Source organism: Lupinus angustifolius, chromosome LG05 (genome assembly GCF_001865875.1).
Source record: "Lupinus angustifolius cultivar Tanjil chromosome LG05, LupAngTanjil_v1.0, whole genome shotgun sequence".
NCBI lineage: Eukaryota > Viridiplantae > Streptophyta > Magnoliopsida > Fabales > Fabaceae > Lupinus > Lupinus angustifolius.
In genome coordinates this window covers 11,741,053-11,760,064 of record NC_032013.1, presented here as the reverse complement: position 1 = coordinate 11,760,064, position 19,012 = coordinate 11,741,053, and the positions used below count along the sequence as shown (strand labels likewise).

The 19,012-nt window shown below is 33.4% G+C and overlaps 4 protein-coding genes across 5 annotated transcripts; 2 read left to right on the top strand and 2 right to left on the bottom strand.

The window, feature by feature from the left end:
• LOC109347819 lies at nt 415-1,900 on the top strand. 2 transcript variants are annotated; one of them, XM_019587891.1, is made up of 2 exons: nt 415-607; nt 936-1,900. In XM_019587891.1, the coding sequence occupies exon 2, from the start codon at nt 1,003-1,005 to the stop codon at nt 1,726-1,728; it is 726 nt and encodes a 241-aa protein (XP_019443436.1). In that variant the 5' UTR covers nt 415-607; nt 936-1,002; the 3' UTR covers nt 1,729-1,900. The 2 variants fall into 2 exon arrangements, with proteins under 2 accessions (XP_019443436.1, XP_019443435.1); XM_019587890.1 differs by having other exon boundaries at nt 415-664; nt 934-1,900.
• Nucleotides 1,981-4,805, bottom strand: LOC109347818 (putative Peroxidase 48). The gene is made up of 4 exons (XM_019587889.1): nt 4,300-4,805; nt 3,222-3,410; nt 2,950-3,115; nt 1,981-2,598 (listed from the first exon to the last, which is right to left on the bottom strand). The coding sequence occupies exons 1-4, from the start codon at nt 4,726-4,728 to the stop codon at nt 2,135-2,137; spliced, it is 1,248 nt and encodes a 415-aa protein (XP_019443434.1). The 5' UTR covers nt 4,729-4,805; the 3' UTR covers nt 1,981-2,134.
• Nucleotides 5,826-11,461, bottom strand: LOC109347814 (kinesin-like protein KIN-13B). Its single transcript, XM_019587886.1, has 12 exons — nt 11,292-11,461; nt 10,297-10,482; nt 9,569-9,736; nt 9,195-9,296; nt 8,639-8,716; nt 8,458-8,539; nt 7,841-8,000; nt 7,467-7,769; nt 7,120-7,338; nt 6,615-6,960; nt 6,469-6,534; nt 5,826-6,164 (listed from the first exon to the last, which is right to left on the bottom strand). The coding sequence occupies exons 1-12, from the start codon at nt 11,430-11,432 to the stop codon at nt 5,985-5,987; spliced, it is 2,031 nt and encodes a 676-aa protein (XP_019443431.1). The 5' UTR covers nt 11,433-11,461; the 3' UTR covers nt 5,826-5,984.
• On the top strand, nt 14,442-18,730 carry LOC109347815 (DNA-directed RNA polymerases I and III subunit RPAC1). The gene is made up of 9 exons (XM_019587887.1): nt 14,442-14,615; nt 15,198-15,383; nt 15,799-15,925; nt 16,081-16,173; nt 16,273-16,454; nt 17,210-17,305; nt 17,384-17,477; nt 17,701-17,820; nt 18,480-18,730. Exons 1-9 carry the CDS (start codon nt 14,481-14,483, stop codon nt 18,581-18,583), a joined length of 1,137 nt encoding a protein of 378 aa, XP_019443432.1. The 5' UTR covers nt 14,442-14,480; the 3' UTR covers nt 18,584-18,730.

Sequence of the window (19,012 nt, the reverse complement as noted above, 5' to 3'; positions counted from 1 at the left end):
GTAGGATATGTCATTCTTAGATGTGTGCATCAAGCATTAAGCATTACTGTTAAAACAGTGGCAACTGTCTGATAGTGACCTAAGTGCATGAAATGAAATGCTCTCATCTCTGGCAACTTAACTACAAAAGGGGGACCATGCATCTCTTCCTTACAAAAGCTCGATTCCTGAATGTGATACTTGTTGGGAGGGACAGTCACGCACTCCGAAAAAGATTAGTTCCTTACCCAAAAAGGTGAGGGGATACCCTTAGTAGTACCAAAAAACTTATCATTGTTTGGAATGATAGCATGTGTAATATTAATTATTTTGTGATCCCATGCTGAATTTTCTTTTGAAAGCATTGACTGAATCAGCATTGGAGGTGCATTAATAAGTGTAATGCCAAATGGACTAAAATTGTAGCCATGGCAAACAATTTCTTGTTTTGGTGAAAACAATACATTAACATTAGTTATAAACTAGGCACCAAAGTCCTCAAATCATTTCTTCAAGTATCATTAACCCATATCAGCATACAAAATCTATATAAGGTCTAGGACACCAAAAATGCTTTAGTACTCTCAGATATTTATTATGATAGGGTAGCCACCTTTGAGCTTTAAGGTTTGGGAGAGGGTTTGAAAGGGAAGCGGAACATGGGATGTCGTAGACTAAAGGAAGGGTAAGAGTAAATACAACTCCTCGTAGTATTGTTTCAAAAACCGAACCGGAAATTTAACTGATGAGACCTCCGAGTTATGGTTCAATTGGTTCAATCAACTATGTTATTTGTTTGAACAATGGATGAAATGAAAGTTACTTGAACCGAAAAAAATATGACCAATTCACGGTTCAATCAGCCGGTCCGATTCAGTTCTGTTATAAAAGTACTGCTTTGAGTACATTTCTTTTGTCTTTTGGTAATGTTAAGAAACTAGTTACCATCTGCAGGTGTTTCTTTTTGTGAATCTGAATCAAGACAAAATCAAATATTACACAAGAACTACATAAGATCAAACTATGCAAACTCTTGAAGACAAAGCTTCTTGCAGAAAGCCTAGGCCATCATTCATTGAAGAACCACAAATGATGCTAAGAGGAACCATTCACAAGACCAAAGTTTTCATTCACAAAAGGCTGAAAACTTTCAGGTCTTTCTTCTTTGGAGGGTACCAAAGACTTCCAAGATCTCTTTCCTTCAATCCATTCCATTGTAGAAGTGGCAATGCAAGAACTTATACAAATGGCCAATTATACAACGACTTTTACGATCACTTGCAGTCTGATCTGAGCATAGCAAAGACGTTCGGTAACAATGACATGTCCAAATCAAAAGAGCCAGCAGTGGAAGATGCGGCATGTAGTGGAAGCTTCATGAGTTTTCCCAAACAAAGTTCACAAAAGAACATTCACGATGACAAAGCGGAAGAGAAGAAGAACAAGGTCGGGCCATCGAAACTAGGAAACGGGGAGGATTTAAGTTCAAAAAACATGAAAAAGGAAACTCATGTTCTAGCACAAAAGATGAAGGACCTGGATATGATAGATGCTGAGGGTGATCTTGAGCATGTACTAGACATAGAAGAGGCACTCCACTACTATTCTTGCCTTAAAAGCCCGGTCTATTTAGATATTGTCGACAAGTTTTTTGTGGATATGCACTCAGAGTTCTCTGCTCCACAGCCCTCGGTCAAGATCAAACCCTCGACGAAAAGACTTCACTCAGTTCAGCATGGAGGTAGATAAGATAATCACAATGCAAAGACTGCCCTAGTGTAAATAAAATCTGTTTTATTTCACTATTTTGTGCCTCTTATTTTCCTTTGTCCAGTGTGCTGTATGATTGAGTTCATTTGGTTTGATTCCTACTATTTAGAGCTTTTTTCTTATTTTATTACTTTCTGGTTATTGCTTGAATCGAATCCATATTGTTCATTCATCGATAATGATCTCTTACAATACAAGAATCTCCAACTCTTGTCGGCCAAACTTTCCATCTTGCACTTTTAAATCTTCAGTTTTTTCCTCAAAAAGTGCTATAAATTTTTTAACTACTTCAGACTTATAGTTGGCAATTAAAATGTAATGCATACAAACATAAGAGGGGTTGGGAATTGTGAGAAAGTAATAGTATCCCTTCTTAGCAAAACCATCATGCGATCTTTGAACACTTGCGCCGAATCTGGCCCATAGGAAATGTCAAGACACGAAGATCTGATAGTTTCATCATTGCCAGGGCGAAATCTCTATGGAACAAAGTAGGATCATATGCATACGCTTTAATCCATTTTTTGGTCGCTTTCCCTTTCGTTAGCTGCTGATCAGCATAGAGGACTCCTCTACCTTGCAACAGGCTATGGTAGTATACCGTCCCAAAATCCAGTCGAGTTTGCTCAAAGTCCATATCCACTCCTGGCTCTTCAACCAGGGATGAAGGTGAGCCATGGGAACTGTGTCCTAATGCTGAAGAGGACAATGCATTAGTGTGATTGCATGTTGATCTTAGTAGCTTCAGAAATTCAGTATCTAGAGAAGGGTCAGGTTCATTAGTTCCAGTGAAGTTATAGAGACGGTCTTGGAAGAATTTGCAGTGGATTACCCCAATGCTGTGGGAACCTGAAAGGAGAAAAGGAACAGACTAAATCATCAATTCATAATGGAAAAATTGCAGAAGGACCAAATAGCAGAAACCAAAGACATATCAGAACACTTTGTACACCGAAAAAATAAACATATATTATGCACATTTTAACCTATTCTATATATGTTTCAGGTTAAATTCACAAAGGCAAACAAATAATTTAGGAACTGAAATTCACAATTTCTTGTGCCGAGTGTTGAACTTAGAGGGAAGAGTCGTCATGTATCAGCTGCCTCAGTAGCATCAAATTTGAACACAATATAAGACCAAAGGCTTTGTTTCACACGAGTATAAAGAGTAAGGTGAAAGAATAAGTAGAAATTAACCTAGGAGAGTGACCATCTCTCTTTCATTGAACCCCCTTGTTTTGAAGGATGCAATGGTTTCTGATAAATCACCGTACGGTGAAGGAAGCTCGAAGGTTGCAATGTCAGAGAACGAGTTGGAACCATCTCTCCTGCCTGTGTTTAACGGATAAAATGGACCACCAGCCTGAAATAACGGTTCTAAATCATGTTTTGAAGCAATCAATCACGTGCACCCGACAAGTCGCACAAAGGCGCAATCACAGAATTTTAGACTGGAGAAAATATATTACCAGAGCTACACAGTCTCTTGCTGCCAGTACAAGAATATCAGCACACGAAACAACCCCGGGGCATGCTTCTTCAAGCTTGGACTTGATGGTCTCAATTACATCAAAACCTTTGAGACTTTGATTTGGAGGTGACTCTTTCTCTGAATCAATGTAATCATCAGCATCTAACAAAACTGAAGCATCACATCCCTGAACCAAACCAATTAAAATCAACACAACTCAGTTAAAACCAATTATACTAACCGCGCAATTCATAGAAAAAAGTGAAATCAGAAATATGCAACAACTAGTGAACAACAAACTTGTTAAATTGTATTTGAGAAGAAGGTTTTAAAATTCAGTCGGTAACTGCAATTATGATCATAATATTACAGTTTTGATAGTCTTTGTAATTGTAGTAAGGACGATTCTACTCTCTTGCAATTATGTGCTATTTCACTATCTGCAACTGCAATTTAAGATCATGACCAAGTCTAACTCAAATTTCTCCTAGAAACTGTTGAAGAGAAATTAGCGGGGCCATTTGTTAAGCTTTTATCACAGAAATTATATTATTATTTTGATAAAAAAAATCACTTCTCACAATTCTGCACATTTGTTTGAGTTTTTATAGACTAACAGAAGCTGAAAAAAAAGTGAAATTCAGTTTTTCTTAAGAAGCTTTTATTTTTAGCTTCTCAAAAAATAAATTTGTAGAATCACTTGTTATTTAAGCCTAAATTAATAGGCCCTAGTTACATTTGAATCCAAACATGCCTGAGAACTAGAAAAAAACAAAAGCTTAAGCACAGAATAAGAAATGGAAACCATAAATCAAGAACATTTAGGAAACAAAAACTCATATGATATCAGTAAATGTTAACCCAAAAAGGGAATTCAACAACAAGCACATTGAGAAATCATTTGAAACTTGAACACCAATAACAATTCAACAAAACCCAGATCAAAGTTTTTACAAGACATCACAGAAGAGTGATCAAAACCACAGAAACAAGCACAGTTAAATCAAGAACAAAGGGCAACAACAACAAAAAAACTTTTTTTTAATACAATAACAGAAAAATCATAGAAAATGAACCTGTATGAAGCAATCATGAAAAGCAAGACGAATGATAGCAGGAACCAAACTAGGTCTAGAGCGATGAAGCTGACGAATCGCAGCGCGAACAATGTGCTCAGCACGAGGGCAAGAATCGCGGTAGAAATCGTATTCAAGTGAATTAGTCTCAAAAGTAAAAGAACGATAATGATGGTGATGATGATGACGATGATAAAAACGGTGACTTTTGTGAGAGAATAACAAAGGGTAGTTGTGAAATGAATCTTCTAAGGTAACAATAGAAGAAGATGAGTAAAATTGAGAAGAGATATTGGTATTGTTGTTGTTATTGTGAAAAATGTGAAGGTGATTATCAAAAGAGAGTAAGAGACACAACACAAAAAGGTGAAAGTGGTAACTGAAAATGGGTATGTGAATTTGATCCATTTTCAATGTCAAAGTTCTCATCTTTCACTCAAATCAATGGAAGAAGAAGAAGAAGAAGAAGAAAATGGCGGGAAAAGAAGTTTGTAACTGAAACTGTCATTGTGATTCTGAATTTTGTGATTTTGTTTTGTCAGCTATTAATTTGAGAGAACTAGTGAATTGTTAAATACAAATTCATATAATTTAAGTATTTATTGGGTGAATATTTTATTATTTTTTAATAAAGATTAATTATAAAGAAACTATAAAAAATAATACTATATCTTAAATCATTTAGGTTTCTAAATTCATTTATCATCATTATACTTTGATACAAGAGTCTTTTTATCAATAAAAAGATCAACAAGATTTTTTATATGTTATGCATTTTACTATATAGGGAAGATGATGACTTTTGCTTGCTACTCTATTGTATTTGATTGGTTTTAGTTTTTCTAACTCTTGTGAGTGTAAATTTTGGAATGGATGAATAAGATTTATAGAGGTGATACAAAAGGAGTCGAAAAGGTGAAAAAAAGTAAGTTAGATGAGAAAACTTCAAAGGTTATTAAGAAAGAAGGTAGAGTCACAAAAATGACTATCAAAATTGAAGCATAAATTGTGAATCGAGGCAAAAGTAGTCAATTATGAGAAGGATAAATACCGATAAAAAGAAGGATATAACTTTGAATTAAATTGAAATATTTTGGTTGAATGTAAGGAAACATGGAATGCTTGGTTGGAACTTTCTGTGAGGCATGTAGAACTACATGCTCAACATGCCTTTTTGTAGTCTAGGGTATGTTTTGGTTCTTCATGTTTAGCTTTATTTATTTTGCTTTCTAATTCTGAACCACAATTTAAACCCTAAATTTTCAAAATCCCAAGCAACAATAATGGAAAGTTAACATGGACAAACATTCAAAAGATAGAAGAGTAAATTAAAGTTTTTTTAATTAGATGACTAGATTGAAACCTAAATATAAGATAAACCCACAAAAGTTCTTGGGAGTGTTTACAAATGGTGTAAGATTTAGTTATCCATTTTGCATTAAATACATCCTCAATTTATTTGCTATTATTTGCATTGCCTTGTTTGAGTATATAAATAAATAATATAATGATGCATTTCAATATCCTATATAAAGATTCTCAACTTTCTTTGAAAACCCATTATGGAGAATTGTGATGGATCATCCATGATTATAATAATATATAGCAGCATACATAAAATTTCATAAATGGAAAACATTTGAACTTTCACCAAAATCTAATTCTCAAGCAGAGTCTCATTTAAATCAGTGACCAGCAGATGAGACCATAACATTATGCTGCTTCAAGCGTTCCTCGAAACGCGCTAAACGAGTTTGTAACTGCATGATTCCAGCAGCCTTCTGAGATAGAATGTCATTTAGTTTTGTTAAATAATCATCAAGCTGATTCCCTGGTTGATCTGCTTCAACCAAGAGGTTCATTTCCTGCACATGTAGAGCATGTAAAAATCTGAATCTATATATCTAGAGAAAAAGAAAAGAAGAAGAAAGTGAGTTTCATGTCTGTAGTTCTACCAACTAAACTAACTGTTGGGAAGGAAAGCAACTTTATGAGAAATCTGGTTTTCGGTGACCTGCAATTTTATGTGTTGCCATCTACACAACTAGAGACATCTGATCCAACTAGTTTCAAAGGTTTTATGCATGACACAGTTGCATACTTGATACGTCCCAAACATTTATAAGAACAAATGACATGAGAGAGGAATATTAGATCCAATTTAAATACCTCTCTGACAATATTCATGGTGTCCTCTACTTGTTTCCGGTGAGCATTTACGAGGTCTTCTTCTTCCTGAAATTATTATATATGCTTTTACAGTATGTTTTCTATGTATCAAGAAAAACATTCTCTTGGTAGTCACGGTGTCTTACCTGTAAGAGGGCATTTAAATCATCGTCTAAACGTGTGGTTACAGGTTCAACTTTTGGGGGCTCCTTCCATTTGATCTGACCATTGGGTTTCTTCAACTTGTCATCTGCCGCACCATATAGCTCTATCTTTCCATTTTTATTTAATGATGGTTTCGGATGTTCATAATACTCTTCAGGGGGACTAAATTCATCCCCGTCATTTTCTTCAACCCAAGTATCAGCAGTTCGATCCCCATAAGCAGATGCAGCAACCGAAGATAATGGTAGGGTAGTTGATTCTCTAAGGTTGAAATTTGAAGATGGAGCATCTTTCTTAGAATTGTTCCCTTTTGAAAGGCTTTTAACCCTGCATTTTCATTAAGTTTGTAACAGGCACAGCAAGACCATAAATTTTCAGTTTCCTACACTTTCGATGGTTGTGTACAGCATGGGTGGTTTAAAGGAGTGGGAATAATTAACAACAAAATAATTCATTGTTCTTTTCTGGTAGAAAACTCATTGTTACCTGTCAGCATATCTTAATGTATTGAGAGTATGTTCACATGAACCAGAGCTTGGTGATATGCATGATATCATAACAGTGCGGGAATTGCCCACAAATGAATCCCTCAAAACTTCGGTCAGTTTACTGCCTCTGAATGGGATGTGTCCCTGGTCATTATCGAGAGCTCTTATGCATTCCTTAAGGGCCAGCAAGCTCTTATTGATCTCAGCACCTTCTATTCTGCATCATATAATTCAGAATGCCCGGCCAAACAAATTAATTAAAAGAGCTAAGGGAAAATCTACAATATTGTTAATAGAGAAATATACGTCATTCATAATATCCCATTTCGACTCCTTGCAATATACCTTGTCTGTTTGTCATTGTCTGTGGTATCTGCTCCACGTTCACTTCCAGCAAGATCTATGAAGGAGAGCTTGCCAACGAGACGGGGAGGCTTGGATACATTGCCATCAGCTGGCCTCTTGACAGCAAGCTGAAGTATTGCATGTGACCGTGAAGATTCCTCATTGGCACCCGTGGTGCCAGTACTTCTTGTGGCATTACCTTGCTCAATTAGTTCCTTGATGGTCTCTACATCCGATACTCGGTACTCTTGCAAACCGACAATGCAAACTTGCTGCTTACCATCCTCCCTCATGCATAGTTTTCTGAAGAAGTACGACATTACAGCTCAAGAATAGAGAGCACATGTGCAAACAAGAAGGATGAAATGACTTACTTTCGTTCGTTAAGGAGATCAAAAAGCTTCCCACCATATATTTCAAAGAAACTCACAAACAACTGAAAACCCTGGTTCCTGTAAGTTTGATGCATCAGTCTCAAGATGTCCCTTGATGCTTTAAGAGGCAGTGGCTTCATTGTGTATGTTTTTCCACTTCCTACATAAGCAGAAAATGGGATTTAGAACTTCGCCAAGTATATAGCTTGAATAAACACACCAGTTATAATGCAAGTCAAGAAAGTCATTTTGGCATGAAATAAAGTAACATGTACAGAAGAATTAAGATTCACCTTCATAGAATTCAACCTTATTTCTTTGACATAAAAATGTGTGGACATGATGAAAAACATGTGGAAGTATCTTAGAACATTACCCACATTTTAAAATACAAACCATCAATGACTCAAGAAGAAGCCAATCTACGGCGGTAATTTAAACAAGTGAATAAAAAAATATAAGAATCAGATACTATCATGGACAACATGATTTTCTTTCAAGAATGAAAATAAAAACTGGAAAATTCAAGAGCGGCACATGATAAGTTCATTTTCAAATAGGCATAATCTGACTTGTCCTGATGCAAGTTATAATCAGATTTGAAAGGCCACTATAACCTGTTTGTCCATATGCAAAGCAAGTTGCCTTAGTGCGCTCAAAGATGATTGGAACTATAGGCTCCACTGTTTCACGATACACCTAAGAAAATGTAGAACAATATAAACAAAGGTTACAACAATGGGGCTATATATTGCTAATTCATTCTTTTCAATTGAATATTAACTGCAATGTAGCTACCTCATCATTCGTAACTTCTTCATTCAAGACAGCATCAAAAACAAATTCATGCTTCTCAACATACTGAGTTAGGTCAACCTGTAAGGCATTTAGATTTTAAAATCATCAAATATAGAACATTTATTAGAATATCAAACCAAAAAGTTGTCATACGCACTTGAAAGAAAATAGTGAGCAAATATTAATAACTGATAAGTTTTGGATATGTAGCAGATGTGCTAAAAATACTAGTCTTTATGACTTATTATCTTCATTTATGCTATTTCTAGAGTGCTTCTTCAATTATTAAAATATAAAGATATAAGGAATAATGGTGAAGACAATTACAGTATTACACTCTTACACTCCGAACATTTAAGAGCACTGCTTGTCCTTTTAAATTTTAGCCCTAAACAAATTATCTGTGCTGTTTTCAAGTCATGCATATCAGAACAAGAGAACGATTCTGAAATCAAATATCTTTGCAGCTTCATTCACAACTGCTTGATGTTACATTTCACATAGTTAGGGACAATTATACAAAATTTTAACCAGAAATTTCAATAATTACACTTACCTTAAGTTTAGTTTCATGCACTGTTAAATAATTGGAAACTGTATCTACAATATCTTGCTCACGCTTTGTTGCTTCCTTCTTATTAAGGGGTCTTTTGCGAACCTGCATTAAAAAGTAAGATGCCAAAGTCAGAACGAGTCAAAATTCAAGTGTTAACAAATTTCAATTCTCATTTCCAGATGCTACAATATTGAGAAAAAATTATATGCATACAATGCGGCAGATTATGCTAATGCGGTTTTTGAGCGAAGGGTTAAAGTTTACTGCAATCAGTCAGCAAAATATTTTTAAGTGGAAATTGAGTCCAAATGCTTGAATTAAAAATAAACACCAATAGTATACTGACTACTGAGATATAAGTAACAAGAACATACCACGACTTTAATCTTGGCTACAGCACTAGATTTCTCTTTGTCTGCAGAAATATTATCCGAGGTGTTTTCAGGTGCAAGCGCTCTGCCAGTTTGTTTGCTATAAATGTAAGGTTCAGAATCATCCAAGCTTCTACTGAGGGTGGCATCAAATACATTGGAGACTGGCATCTACCAGGATAGGTAAATTACAAACAAATATATAAGCTACATTTTGCATGTCCGTCAACTTAGAAAGTGAAAATGAAAGATCAAGCATTCCATTTCAAATACGCAAAGCAATAGATACGCATAACCGAATATGATTAAGAGTGTGTTTGAGAATATGTTCGCAGACCTGATTTTTGATTAACTAGGTTTTACATGCTTGATTTGGATTAAAAAGGAATATGAAGTAACTGATTTATGTTTGGATACCTTATAATGAAAAGTGATTTTGATAAAATGAATATTATTTGGATAGTACCAATCAAAATGACTTTTAGATGCATAATCAATTTTCTAAGGGGATTATAATGATAGTATTAGTTAAAAATAAAAACCGAGTCTTGATAATTGTAGAAGTGAAAAATCTTTTCTACTTCAAACCCAGTTACACCTAACTGACAAAAAACAAATTGCAAAACATGTTCCTAAAAGATTCAAAACTCAGTTTGGAGCCCTCCAAACAGTTTTCCAAACTCACAATAAATACTGTTTTTTTCTAGATATGTAGTAAAAGTGTAAGTAACCTCGGGAAGAAGCTCGGTATCAAATGAATGGAGATCCAAGAGGCCAGGGCTGAAATCACTGGGCGAATCTTCTTCACCGTATTTCTTCATCGGCGTAGATTGCTCCATGTAATACTCATTTCCTCCACTGAAGCTCCTCTGTACATTCTTATACATTCTACCTCCCCCACCATACAAGTTATAGTCCTGAAAATCCTCCCATCAAAACACAAAACACAACATACTCCAATCAAACTCAAAATCAGATTACTCACAATTCAAAAATCAATCCTCAATACAATATCCTTACCAGATCATCGCCACAATATTCAGATTACATATTATATATACAACAACCAAACCTTCATCTCACTAGGTAGGGTCGGATAGATGAATCAAACGACACCATAATGCTCTATCATAAATCATGTTCATTAACAAAACATTAAGAATTACATATCATAACATCCTATTCGTTTGCGAGGTTAAAGCTGGTTACAGGTTTACTCTCCTCAGACCCCACTAGAGACACTGCATCCCTACTATATATGTATACAATAATGTACATAAAAAATATAAACACAATCTCTATTATATACTATATACAGAGTGCACTGTCAGAATAAATATTTACGAAAATAGAGACTACATTTTATATATAGATATGTAAGTACCGGAAACAATCTTTTCACTTAGGAAAATAAAGTTGTTTACATCACTAGATAGGAGACACATGCACTATCGTCCTTTTATATATATATAAATAAATATAAACTACTTTTTTTAAATTGACTCTGCCACTACAATCGAGACCGCAATTATTTGTTTTGGTAGTCTCTGCAACTGCATCTTGACCACATCAATCAAACTTGTCTCAATATTTATCAAAAAAGTAACCGCAACCGTGACCACAATAATTTAACTACAATTATCAAATGAGACTACAAAGGACTAAAAAATAGAATAATAAATTGAAATTGAAAATGAAGTTTGAATATAATAAAGAAATAATTAACCTGAAGAGGAGGAATAGGATTGGAAGAAGAGTGAAACCAGTTGTTATTGGACGAAGCGTCGAAGAATTTATCAGAGTAGTTGTTGTTGTTGTTGTTATGGTGTAACCCCGCCGCAGAAGATCGCTGCCCTTGTTTCTTCATCTTTTTTTCTTCACTTCACTGTGCACAACCAAAATTGAATCCAAGCCTTTTTTTTAAACACAAGAGAATAATAACGATGCTTTTGCACGTGCCTATCACGAGAGAATAAAACGACGACGTAGATTGGAGAGGTTTTCTCGAAACGACGACGTTGGTGGAGAGGTTTTTTCAAAACGGCGACGTAGTGAGTGTTTTTTTTCTTCTGTTGTGTCTCGGTGGGGTCCACGTTCAATTTATCATTGCGCGCTACTTCAAATTCAAATGTTGTGAAACCTTCTTTATGGGTTTACATGGTTAATGAAAAAAATATTAATTGTTCTTTAAATGTTTAACTATGTTTTTAGTCATATGTGTTTTAGCAATGATGTAAAAACTGTACCGTACTGGTCGGTTCGACCAGAAAATTGGCAAATCGGATCCCTAACTGATATGGTATATATGTTGAATCGGCCAAATATCAAAATCGGTCAAAACTGGTGAACCGGCTGGTATTTGATTAAACCGGCTGGTATTTGATTAAACTGGCCGGTTTATACACACATTTTTTATAAAAAAAAACTTAAAAATTCATTAGAAGTAACTCATCTTTCCAACATTTCTTCAACACTTCAATGTACATGCTTCCAATGCATACTTAGATTAGACTTTTTGGTTCTTAACATTCGTGTGTAATCTCAATGACATTTGTGTAATCTTGGAGTATAGGATTTTGTGCAAAAATATAATCTCGATATGAGACAACTTTGACTCCTTAATGTTAAATGTTAAAACTCCAAAATTATTTGTTTTGTAGAGTGAGTTATGAACTTGTCTCATTTATTTATATTTTGTGATTGTTAAGTGATACTTTTGGATTGATATATGTTTTGTAATTTATACTTTGAATTTGTTAAAGACTTAAAGTTATTTGTTTATGTGAATTTTGAATAGATTATAAATATGAATTATAAATTTGAGTATCTACTTCTTTGAATTTTTTTGTTATAGGTTTATATATATATATATAAATAGGTATGTCCAATTTAACCAACATGCAGTTTAATTACTGAACTACCAATTGAACCACTGTACCACTATACTTATTTTTCAAACACCGTTTGATTTTACTTATTTTTGTTAACGATTAAGGTTAAATTTAAAATTCAAATACGTTATCTATATCTATACTTCTATACAACTTCTAAAGCAAAAACATAAAATAACTAACTATTCATGGTGTAATTTATAATTCCCTATTTTACCCTCACTATTTTCTATTTTCTACCAAAAAACTATATGCACAATGTTCCCTTCATTCACATTATTATTTAGTTTTCAAAAATTATCATATTTATTACTTTTTAATCACATTTTTTGAGAACCTTTTAAAACCTCCCGTTTGAATTAATTTTAAAAAAACTGCATGTTAGTTATTTTTTCAAAAACTACCACATTCAAAGAAATTGTTGCATATAAATTATTATATTTGATATTTATAGCATATAAATATAAATTATACATTATAAACAATAGGAAAATGGGTTGACAGGCACGAGAGTGCATGTTAACATACTAGTTATATATAAAGCCAAAACTTGAAATAACTTCCCTCATGGTGTAATTTTTATTTCCTATATTGCCCTTAATATTATTTAATTTTTACAAAAAACTTTATAAATCCTAAGAACTACCACCAATACATTAATTAACCACATATCTCACATTAAATCAAACATTATCGTAAACATAAAAAATATAATATAAAGTACACCGAACACAAAAATACATTTTAATTCAAAAAATGAAATATATAAAAATTGAATATGTAGTACCACACAATATTCGCCGGCAGATATGAAGTGCCTGTACACTAAGACTAGAACATTAGTCATCTAACTTGGGCTCAATCATTAAAAAAAGGATATTGTAAAAAATAATGTGAGGAATTAAAAACAACTTTCAACAACCTTAATGAAAAATTATATACATAAATTGTTACATTTTAACTCTAAACAAAATATTAACTTAGATATGTTTATCATAAGTTTATAATGTCTAGCCTTGCTATGAATGAATTACAAAAAATATGTAACTTAATGTGTGTGATCGGTGAAAAATACTTATTATTCCGAAATATAATATAATAATATTTATCCATCATTCATTTTTAATCATAATTTATTATTCCAAAATATAATATAAATAAATTGTATATAATGTATAAATACTTACCGTACAAATGTTACACTCAATATGTAATATCCTCTCCTAAAGGAGAAATAAAAATTAGGTACAATAATGAGATAAATATGTATGGAAGTGTAAAAGTTTTTATATTTTTACTGCATAATCCATCATTCATATTTACTCACTGCTGTCTCTTAAATAAAAATAGTATAATAAATGATAAACGATATATTAATTATGTATAACTTTTATACCAATATTGTATAAATATTATACTCTGTAATAATATTAGATACAATTATACTATGTGATAACACTTATCTCACCTTCCCACATGCTTCAAAAAATAAAAATCATGAACTCAAATTGATATTTACACAACCAAATTTTTTTTTGCTCCAATTTTAATTTCCACGAATATTACCCAAACCAATGTAGCCTAAGTGAAGGGAACCTTATAGAAATAATATTGTCTAAAAATTGAATCACCTCACTAGAATTTGGATAAGCCAATTTTCTCATTTTAATTAGCCCTATATTCTAAAATATTAATCAATAAACTCTTAGATCTACCTAGTAATATAAAACACATTATCCCATAAAAAATTAAAAGATAAAAAATTTAATTCCTGAAAATAACATTTATTATTATAACCTCTAAAATGAATTAGTTACCTACCATAACCGTAATTACGAGGATATGGAATAGTATAAAGAAATTGTAAAATATTAAATCCTAAAAATCAAACTCATAATGGATTGGGCTAGAAATATTAAAGCCCATTATTTTTTTTTCAGTTAATCACATTCCTTTATATAACTAGAACCCTAAAACCCTTTCTTCTCAATCTTCATCTTTATTCCCAAAGAAACCATTGAAAGATGGAAGAGAATAAGTACAAAAATGGTGATGCTCTTGATTATATAATGAATTTGAGTAGTGTTCCATCAAAGCTTCCTGAAAAACTTGAACTTCTCAGAACCCGTGTTCTCTGCAACAACGATGCTCCTCAACATGTATCTCTCTATATTCTACTTGTTTTTGTTTAATAATTGCTTTCTAATTTTCAGTACCCAGTTTCTCAAAGTTTATAACCTTTCAATTGTGAAAGCATGAGCATTTAAGTTCATATTAAGATTCACTCATTAGTTTTTGCCACTGGGTGTTTGTAATTTTAAGAAAAATATGAAGATTTTTTTTGTAGGTATGCATCTTTTGATTCGACTGGGTTCCTCTGTTTCTACCTATGGTCCTGCTTGTTATTTTTGATTTTTGAGTAAAATGAATTTCAAGATATTAATTGATTTTATAAAAAGTGATTTAGTAATATTCTATGGTGGTGTTTTTGGTTGAATATTTTTTACGCACATCGCAATTTTTTGTACTTGGCTAGACTTATTAAGAAAAATGAATTTTTTACCTCGACTATTTACAAAGCTGAAACAAACAGTTTCATGGGTGATTTCTTATTAAAAATCTCCTTTTTGTGAGCCAAAAAGCTGAAACAAAGAGGCTCTTAAATATTGGTGGGTTTTGTTTTGTGGCTGTGATATTTGGGTTTTATTCGTTACTCATTTTGCACATGTTTAATTTTGCAGACAGACACTATACAATATTCCGGTGCTTATGCAGCATTAGGAGTTGATAATAGTCTGCGATTGGATAATTTTTGTGAAAACTTTAAAGTTGAGGTGAATAAGCTCACTGAAGAGACCATAGAGTTCGATATGATTGGTATTGATCCAGCACTTGCCAATGCGTTTCGACGAATTCTTATAGCTGATGTGAGATATTTTAAGTTTCCTCCATGCTTTGTGTTCACGATATCTTGTGTTTGCTTTTTAATATTTTGGTTGCATTTATTTTCACCCCATTTAGCAAGTTTCGATGCTTTACTGAAATCACAAATACTTGTTTTTTATCTCAGTTTTCATTTTCGTAGTGGAATATTAGGTTCGTAAAAGTACGAAAATATCTTAAATTGATTGCAATTTGACAACGTTGTGAAAAGTCCCGGGAGAATGGAGGTATGTAGAGCCGTTTCTGCATACCTGCGGCCTAACATTACTCCGACTTTGTATATTATTTTATACTTGTTTTATTTTCATCTTTATGTGTTGCCCTCTGTATTTTAACTTTGAGTTGATATTAATGGTACTAGTGGATAATTAAAAGTTGATGTGGTTTTTACAAAATTAGGTTCCAACAATGGCTATTGAAAGAGTTTACATTGCAAACAATACCTCACTTATACAAGATGAAGTTCTTGCCCATAGATTGGGCCTAGTTCCAATCAATGCTGATCCCAGGCTTTTTGAATATCCAGGTCTAATATCTGCACCAATTTATAAATAAATTTTAGTTCTAGTTACTAGTACGTGGCTTTTCTTGCTTGATAAAAGGGAATTCTATATTTGTTGTTTGATGGACACCCTTTACACAACAAAGTTGAATGTTATTTGTGTCTTTTTTTATGAACAGAAAATGCGGGAGATGAGAAGAATGAAAAAAACACCATTGTTTTCAAACTACATGTTCGATGTCCCAATAAAGTTGGTCAACCCCGTATTACTGGTAAATGGATTGATTCTAATTTTTTTTTTAGCTATTTTAACTTGACTCCAACCCTCATGGCTGCCATTATTGTCTTCTTATATTGAAATATAAATACAGTGAAATCAGGTGAACTAAAATGGTTACCTAATGGGAGTGAGCTTCTTGGTGAAAATAAAAAACCAAATGCTGGTTCACAAACATCCTTTAGTTGCAGCCAAGACTCAATTCCTCAATTTTCCGACAATCCACCCCGTCCACAATATTCGGATATTATATTAGCTAAACTTGGAGCTGGACAGGTAACCCTCCTTTTTATGTTGCTTTTCTTGAGGGGTATATTGGTTATATCGAAACTGATATAGGTATATAAGCCATAGCTTTTCATCGTGCGTGTGCATCTGGGATGCCAAGTAGGAAAGGGATTGTTTCACATATTATGTGTCATCCATTGTGAGTCTTAATTTGGATATAGTATCGAAAGTAGCAAAATGATGAGCACTTCTTCGTTCCTCAAGTTTCCTTATCCATCTCACTACCATCTTTTCATGGTTAGGAATATCTGCTTGTCTTGTTACTTGTGAGACCAAAAGATCCGATCTCATAAGACTAACAATTACTTATCTCTCGTGTACTAAATTCACAATTAACCGTCATCATGCTAGATGAGTTATTCTCCTTTATAATGGTAAATTGGAGGTCTTGTTATCATTGTTGGTGTTGGTTGTTGCATCACTGTGTTGTTCTAAAAGCTTATAGTTCTAGGCATCCACTTAAATTGTTATTCTAAATGCTTATAGTTCTATCTAACTTCCCTTTTCTCTGAACATCATAGATTGGAGAATCATAACAATGTTTAGTGCTTAATCATTAATGGCTTATTTGTTAGTACTTAAGATAAGATTCATTGACCTCTGTTTATATATCAGTCCTATATTTTATCATTGAAGTCTCTTGAGGTATCTGGTTTTGCAAATTTGTTATTACACGTTTTCATAGAAGACTGGAAGCAATACTTGTTACCAAACGTTGTAGCTATAAACACATGCTTTTGTAGGAAATCGAACTTGAAGTTCATGCCGTTAAAGGAATTGGTAAGACACATGCGAAATGGTCCCCAGTTGCCACAGCTTGGTATCGGATGCTTCCGGAGGTAAGGGATATTGTATATGTTGTCTACTGCTCACACTCGCATACTGCCAGAAGCTTACAACTTTGTATTCTTTTCTAGGTTGTACTCTTGAAAGACGTTGAGGATGAGCTGGCTGAAGAACTAAAAAATAAATGTCCACAAAACGTGTTTGATATTGAAGATTTTGGATACGGTAATTTAGTTTGCGTCCGTCCGTGCTCTTGGCATCACATTTTTATATCTTCCAATTGTACGCCATGATGGTTAGGGATAATCGAGTCCCACAATTGCAATTGCTTTTTAAGCAATGCTGGCATTGCGATTTACATAACATGTTATTTTCAATGATTATTTACATGTTTGTGCTCAAGTTCTTATGTCATTGGTACTTAATTTGCTGATTTGGTTATTCATAGGTAAAAGAAGGGCCACTGTTAAAAACCCGCGAGATTGCACTCTATGTCGGGAATGCATCAGAGGAGGGAAGGACTGGGAAGATCGTGTAGCATTACGCCGTGTTAAAGATCATTTCATTTGTAAGTCAAATGTAGTATTTAAATTCATTTGATTATAGCTTCAAAGTTGGAGGGTGAGTCTCATCGCAATACTGAGGTTGTTTCAAATCTTGGAAACAATCTCTCTGCTTGCGAGGGTAAGGCCGCATACATATATCCTCCCTAGAACCCTGTAGGTCAGAGTCTCCGACACGAAGCTGCCTTTTTTAGAATTTCTAAGTTGCTCAAACACACAAAAAACACAGCATCTTTCGGATATTCCAGTTTCATGGTAGCCAACTTCTTATAGTAGGTCAGTTGAAAAGTATTAATTTCTTAAGAAAATTCTTGGTTCTTTACTGACATTACTGATCCCAAAAATGTCAGTAAAAATTATTGTCTGCTATATAATATAGTAGAGTACAAAGTGTAATATCTATGCACCGTCAGTCTAAAGATTTATACAAAATCAATACATCATCTACTATTCATTTGTATTACTTTTTTGAAGAATCGATATGATAAAACATGAATGGCGAAATGCGAATAATACATTAACAATGTATGAAACTCATACACTATCGGTGCATAATTTCCCCCCCTCAATATAGTACTTCCAACTAAATTCTATATAAGAATGTCTGCTTAATAGTTCTAAAAATATATTACATCCTTTTACTTTTCACTTGTGTTTCTTCTAGTTACTATTGAATCAACTGGAGCTTTACCACCTGAAGCACTATTTACTGAAGCTGTGAAGATTCTTGAAGAAAAGTGTGAACGTGTGATTACTGAGCTTTCTTGATGTTTCTTTTTCTCATGGCATAAATTGGATGAAATGGAAAAGTTATGTACATGTTCTGTTATTGTTTAAACTTTATTTTCTAAGCTCAATTTTGTCTTATGATGTGAAAGTTATTTCCTTTTGAAGTGATACATGTTCTGTTTTATTTGTAGTTTCAAAAACTTAGGAGGTTGATATAAATGGGGTAATGCATGGAACTTTAGCATTACCCCATTGAGATTAAATTTTTGTAGAAGAGAGTAAGAGACACCATTTTTTCTTGGCCTATTATATTTAAGGTGATATTAGATAAAATTGATTTCTGCTTGCAACACACATCACAAATTGCAATTTGTGCTTTACATTTAGTAGGTGCAATAACATTTCTTGTTAGATATGAGTAAGTTTTGATTGCTGTTCTTTAAGATAAAATATGTAGCAGAATTTTCC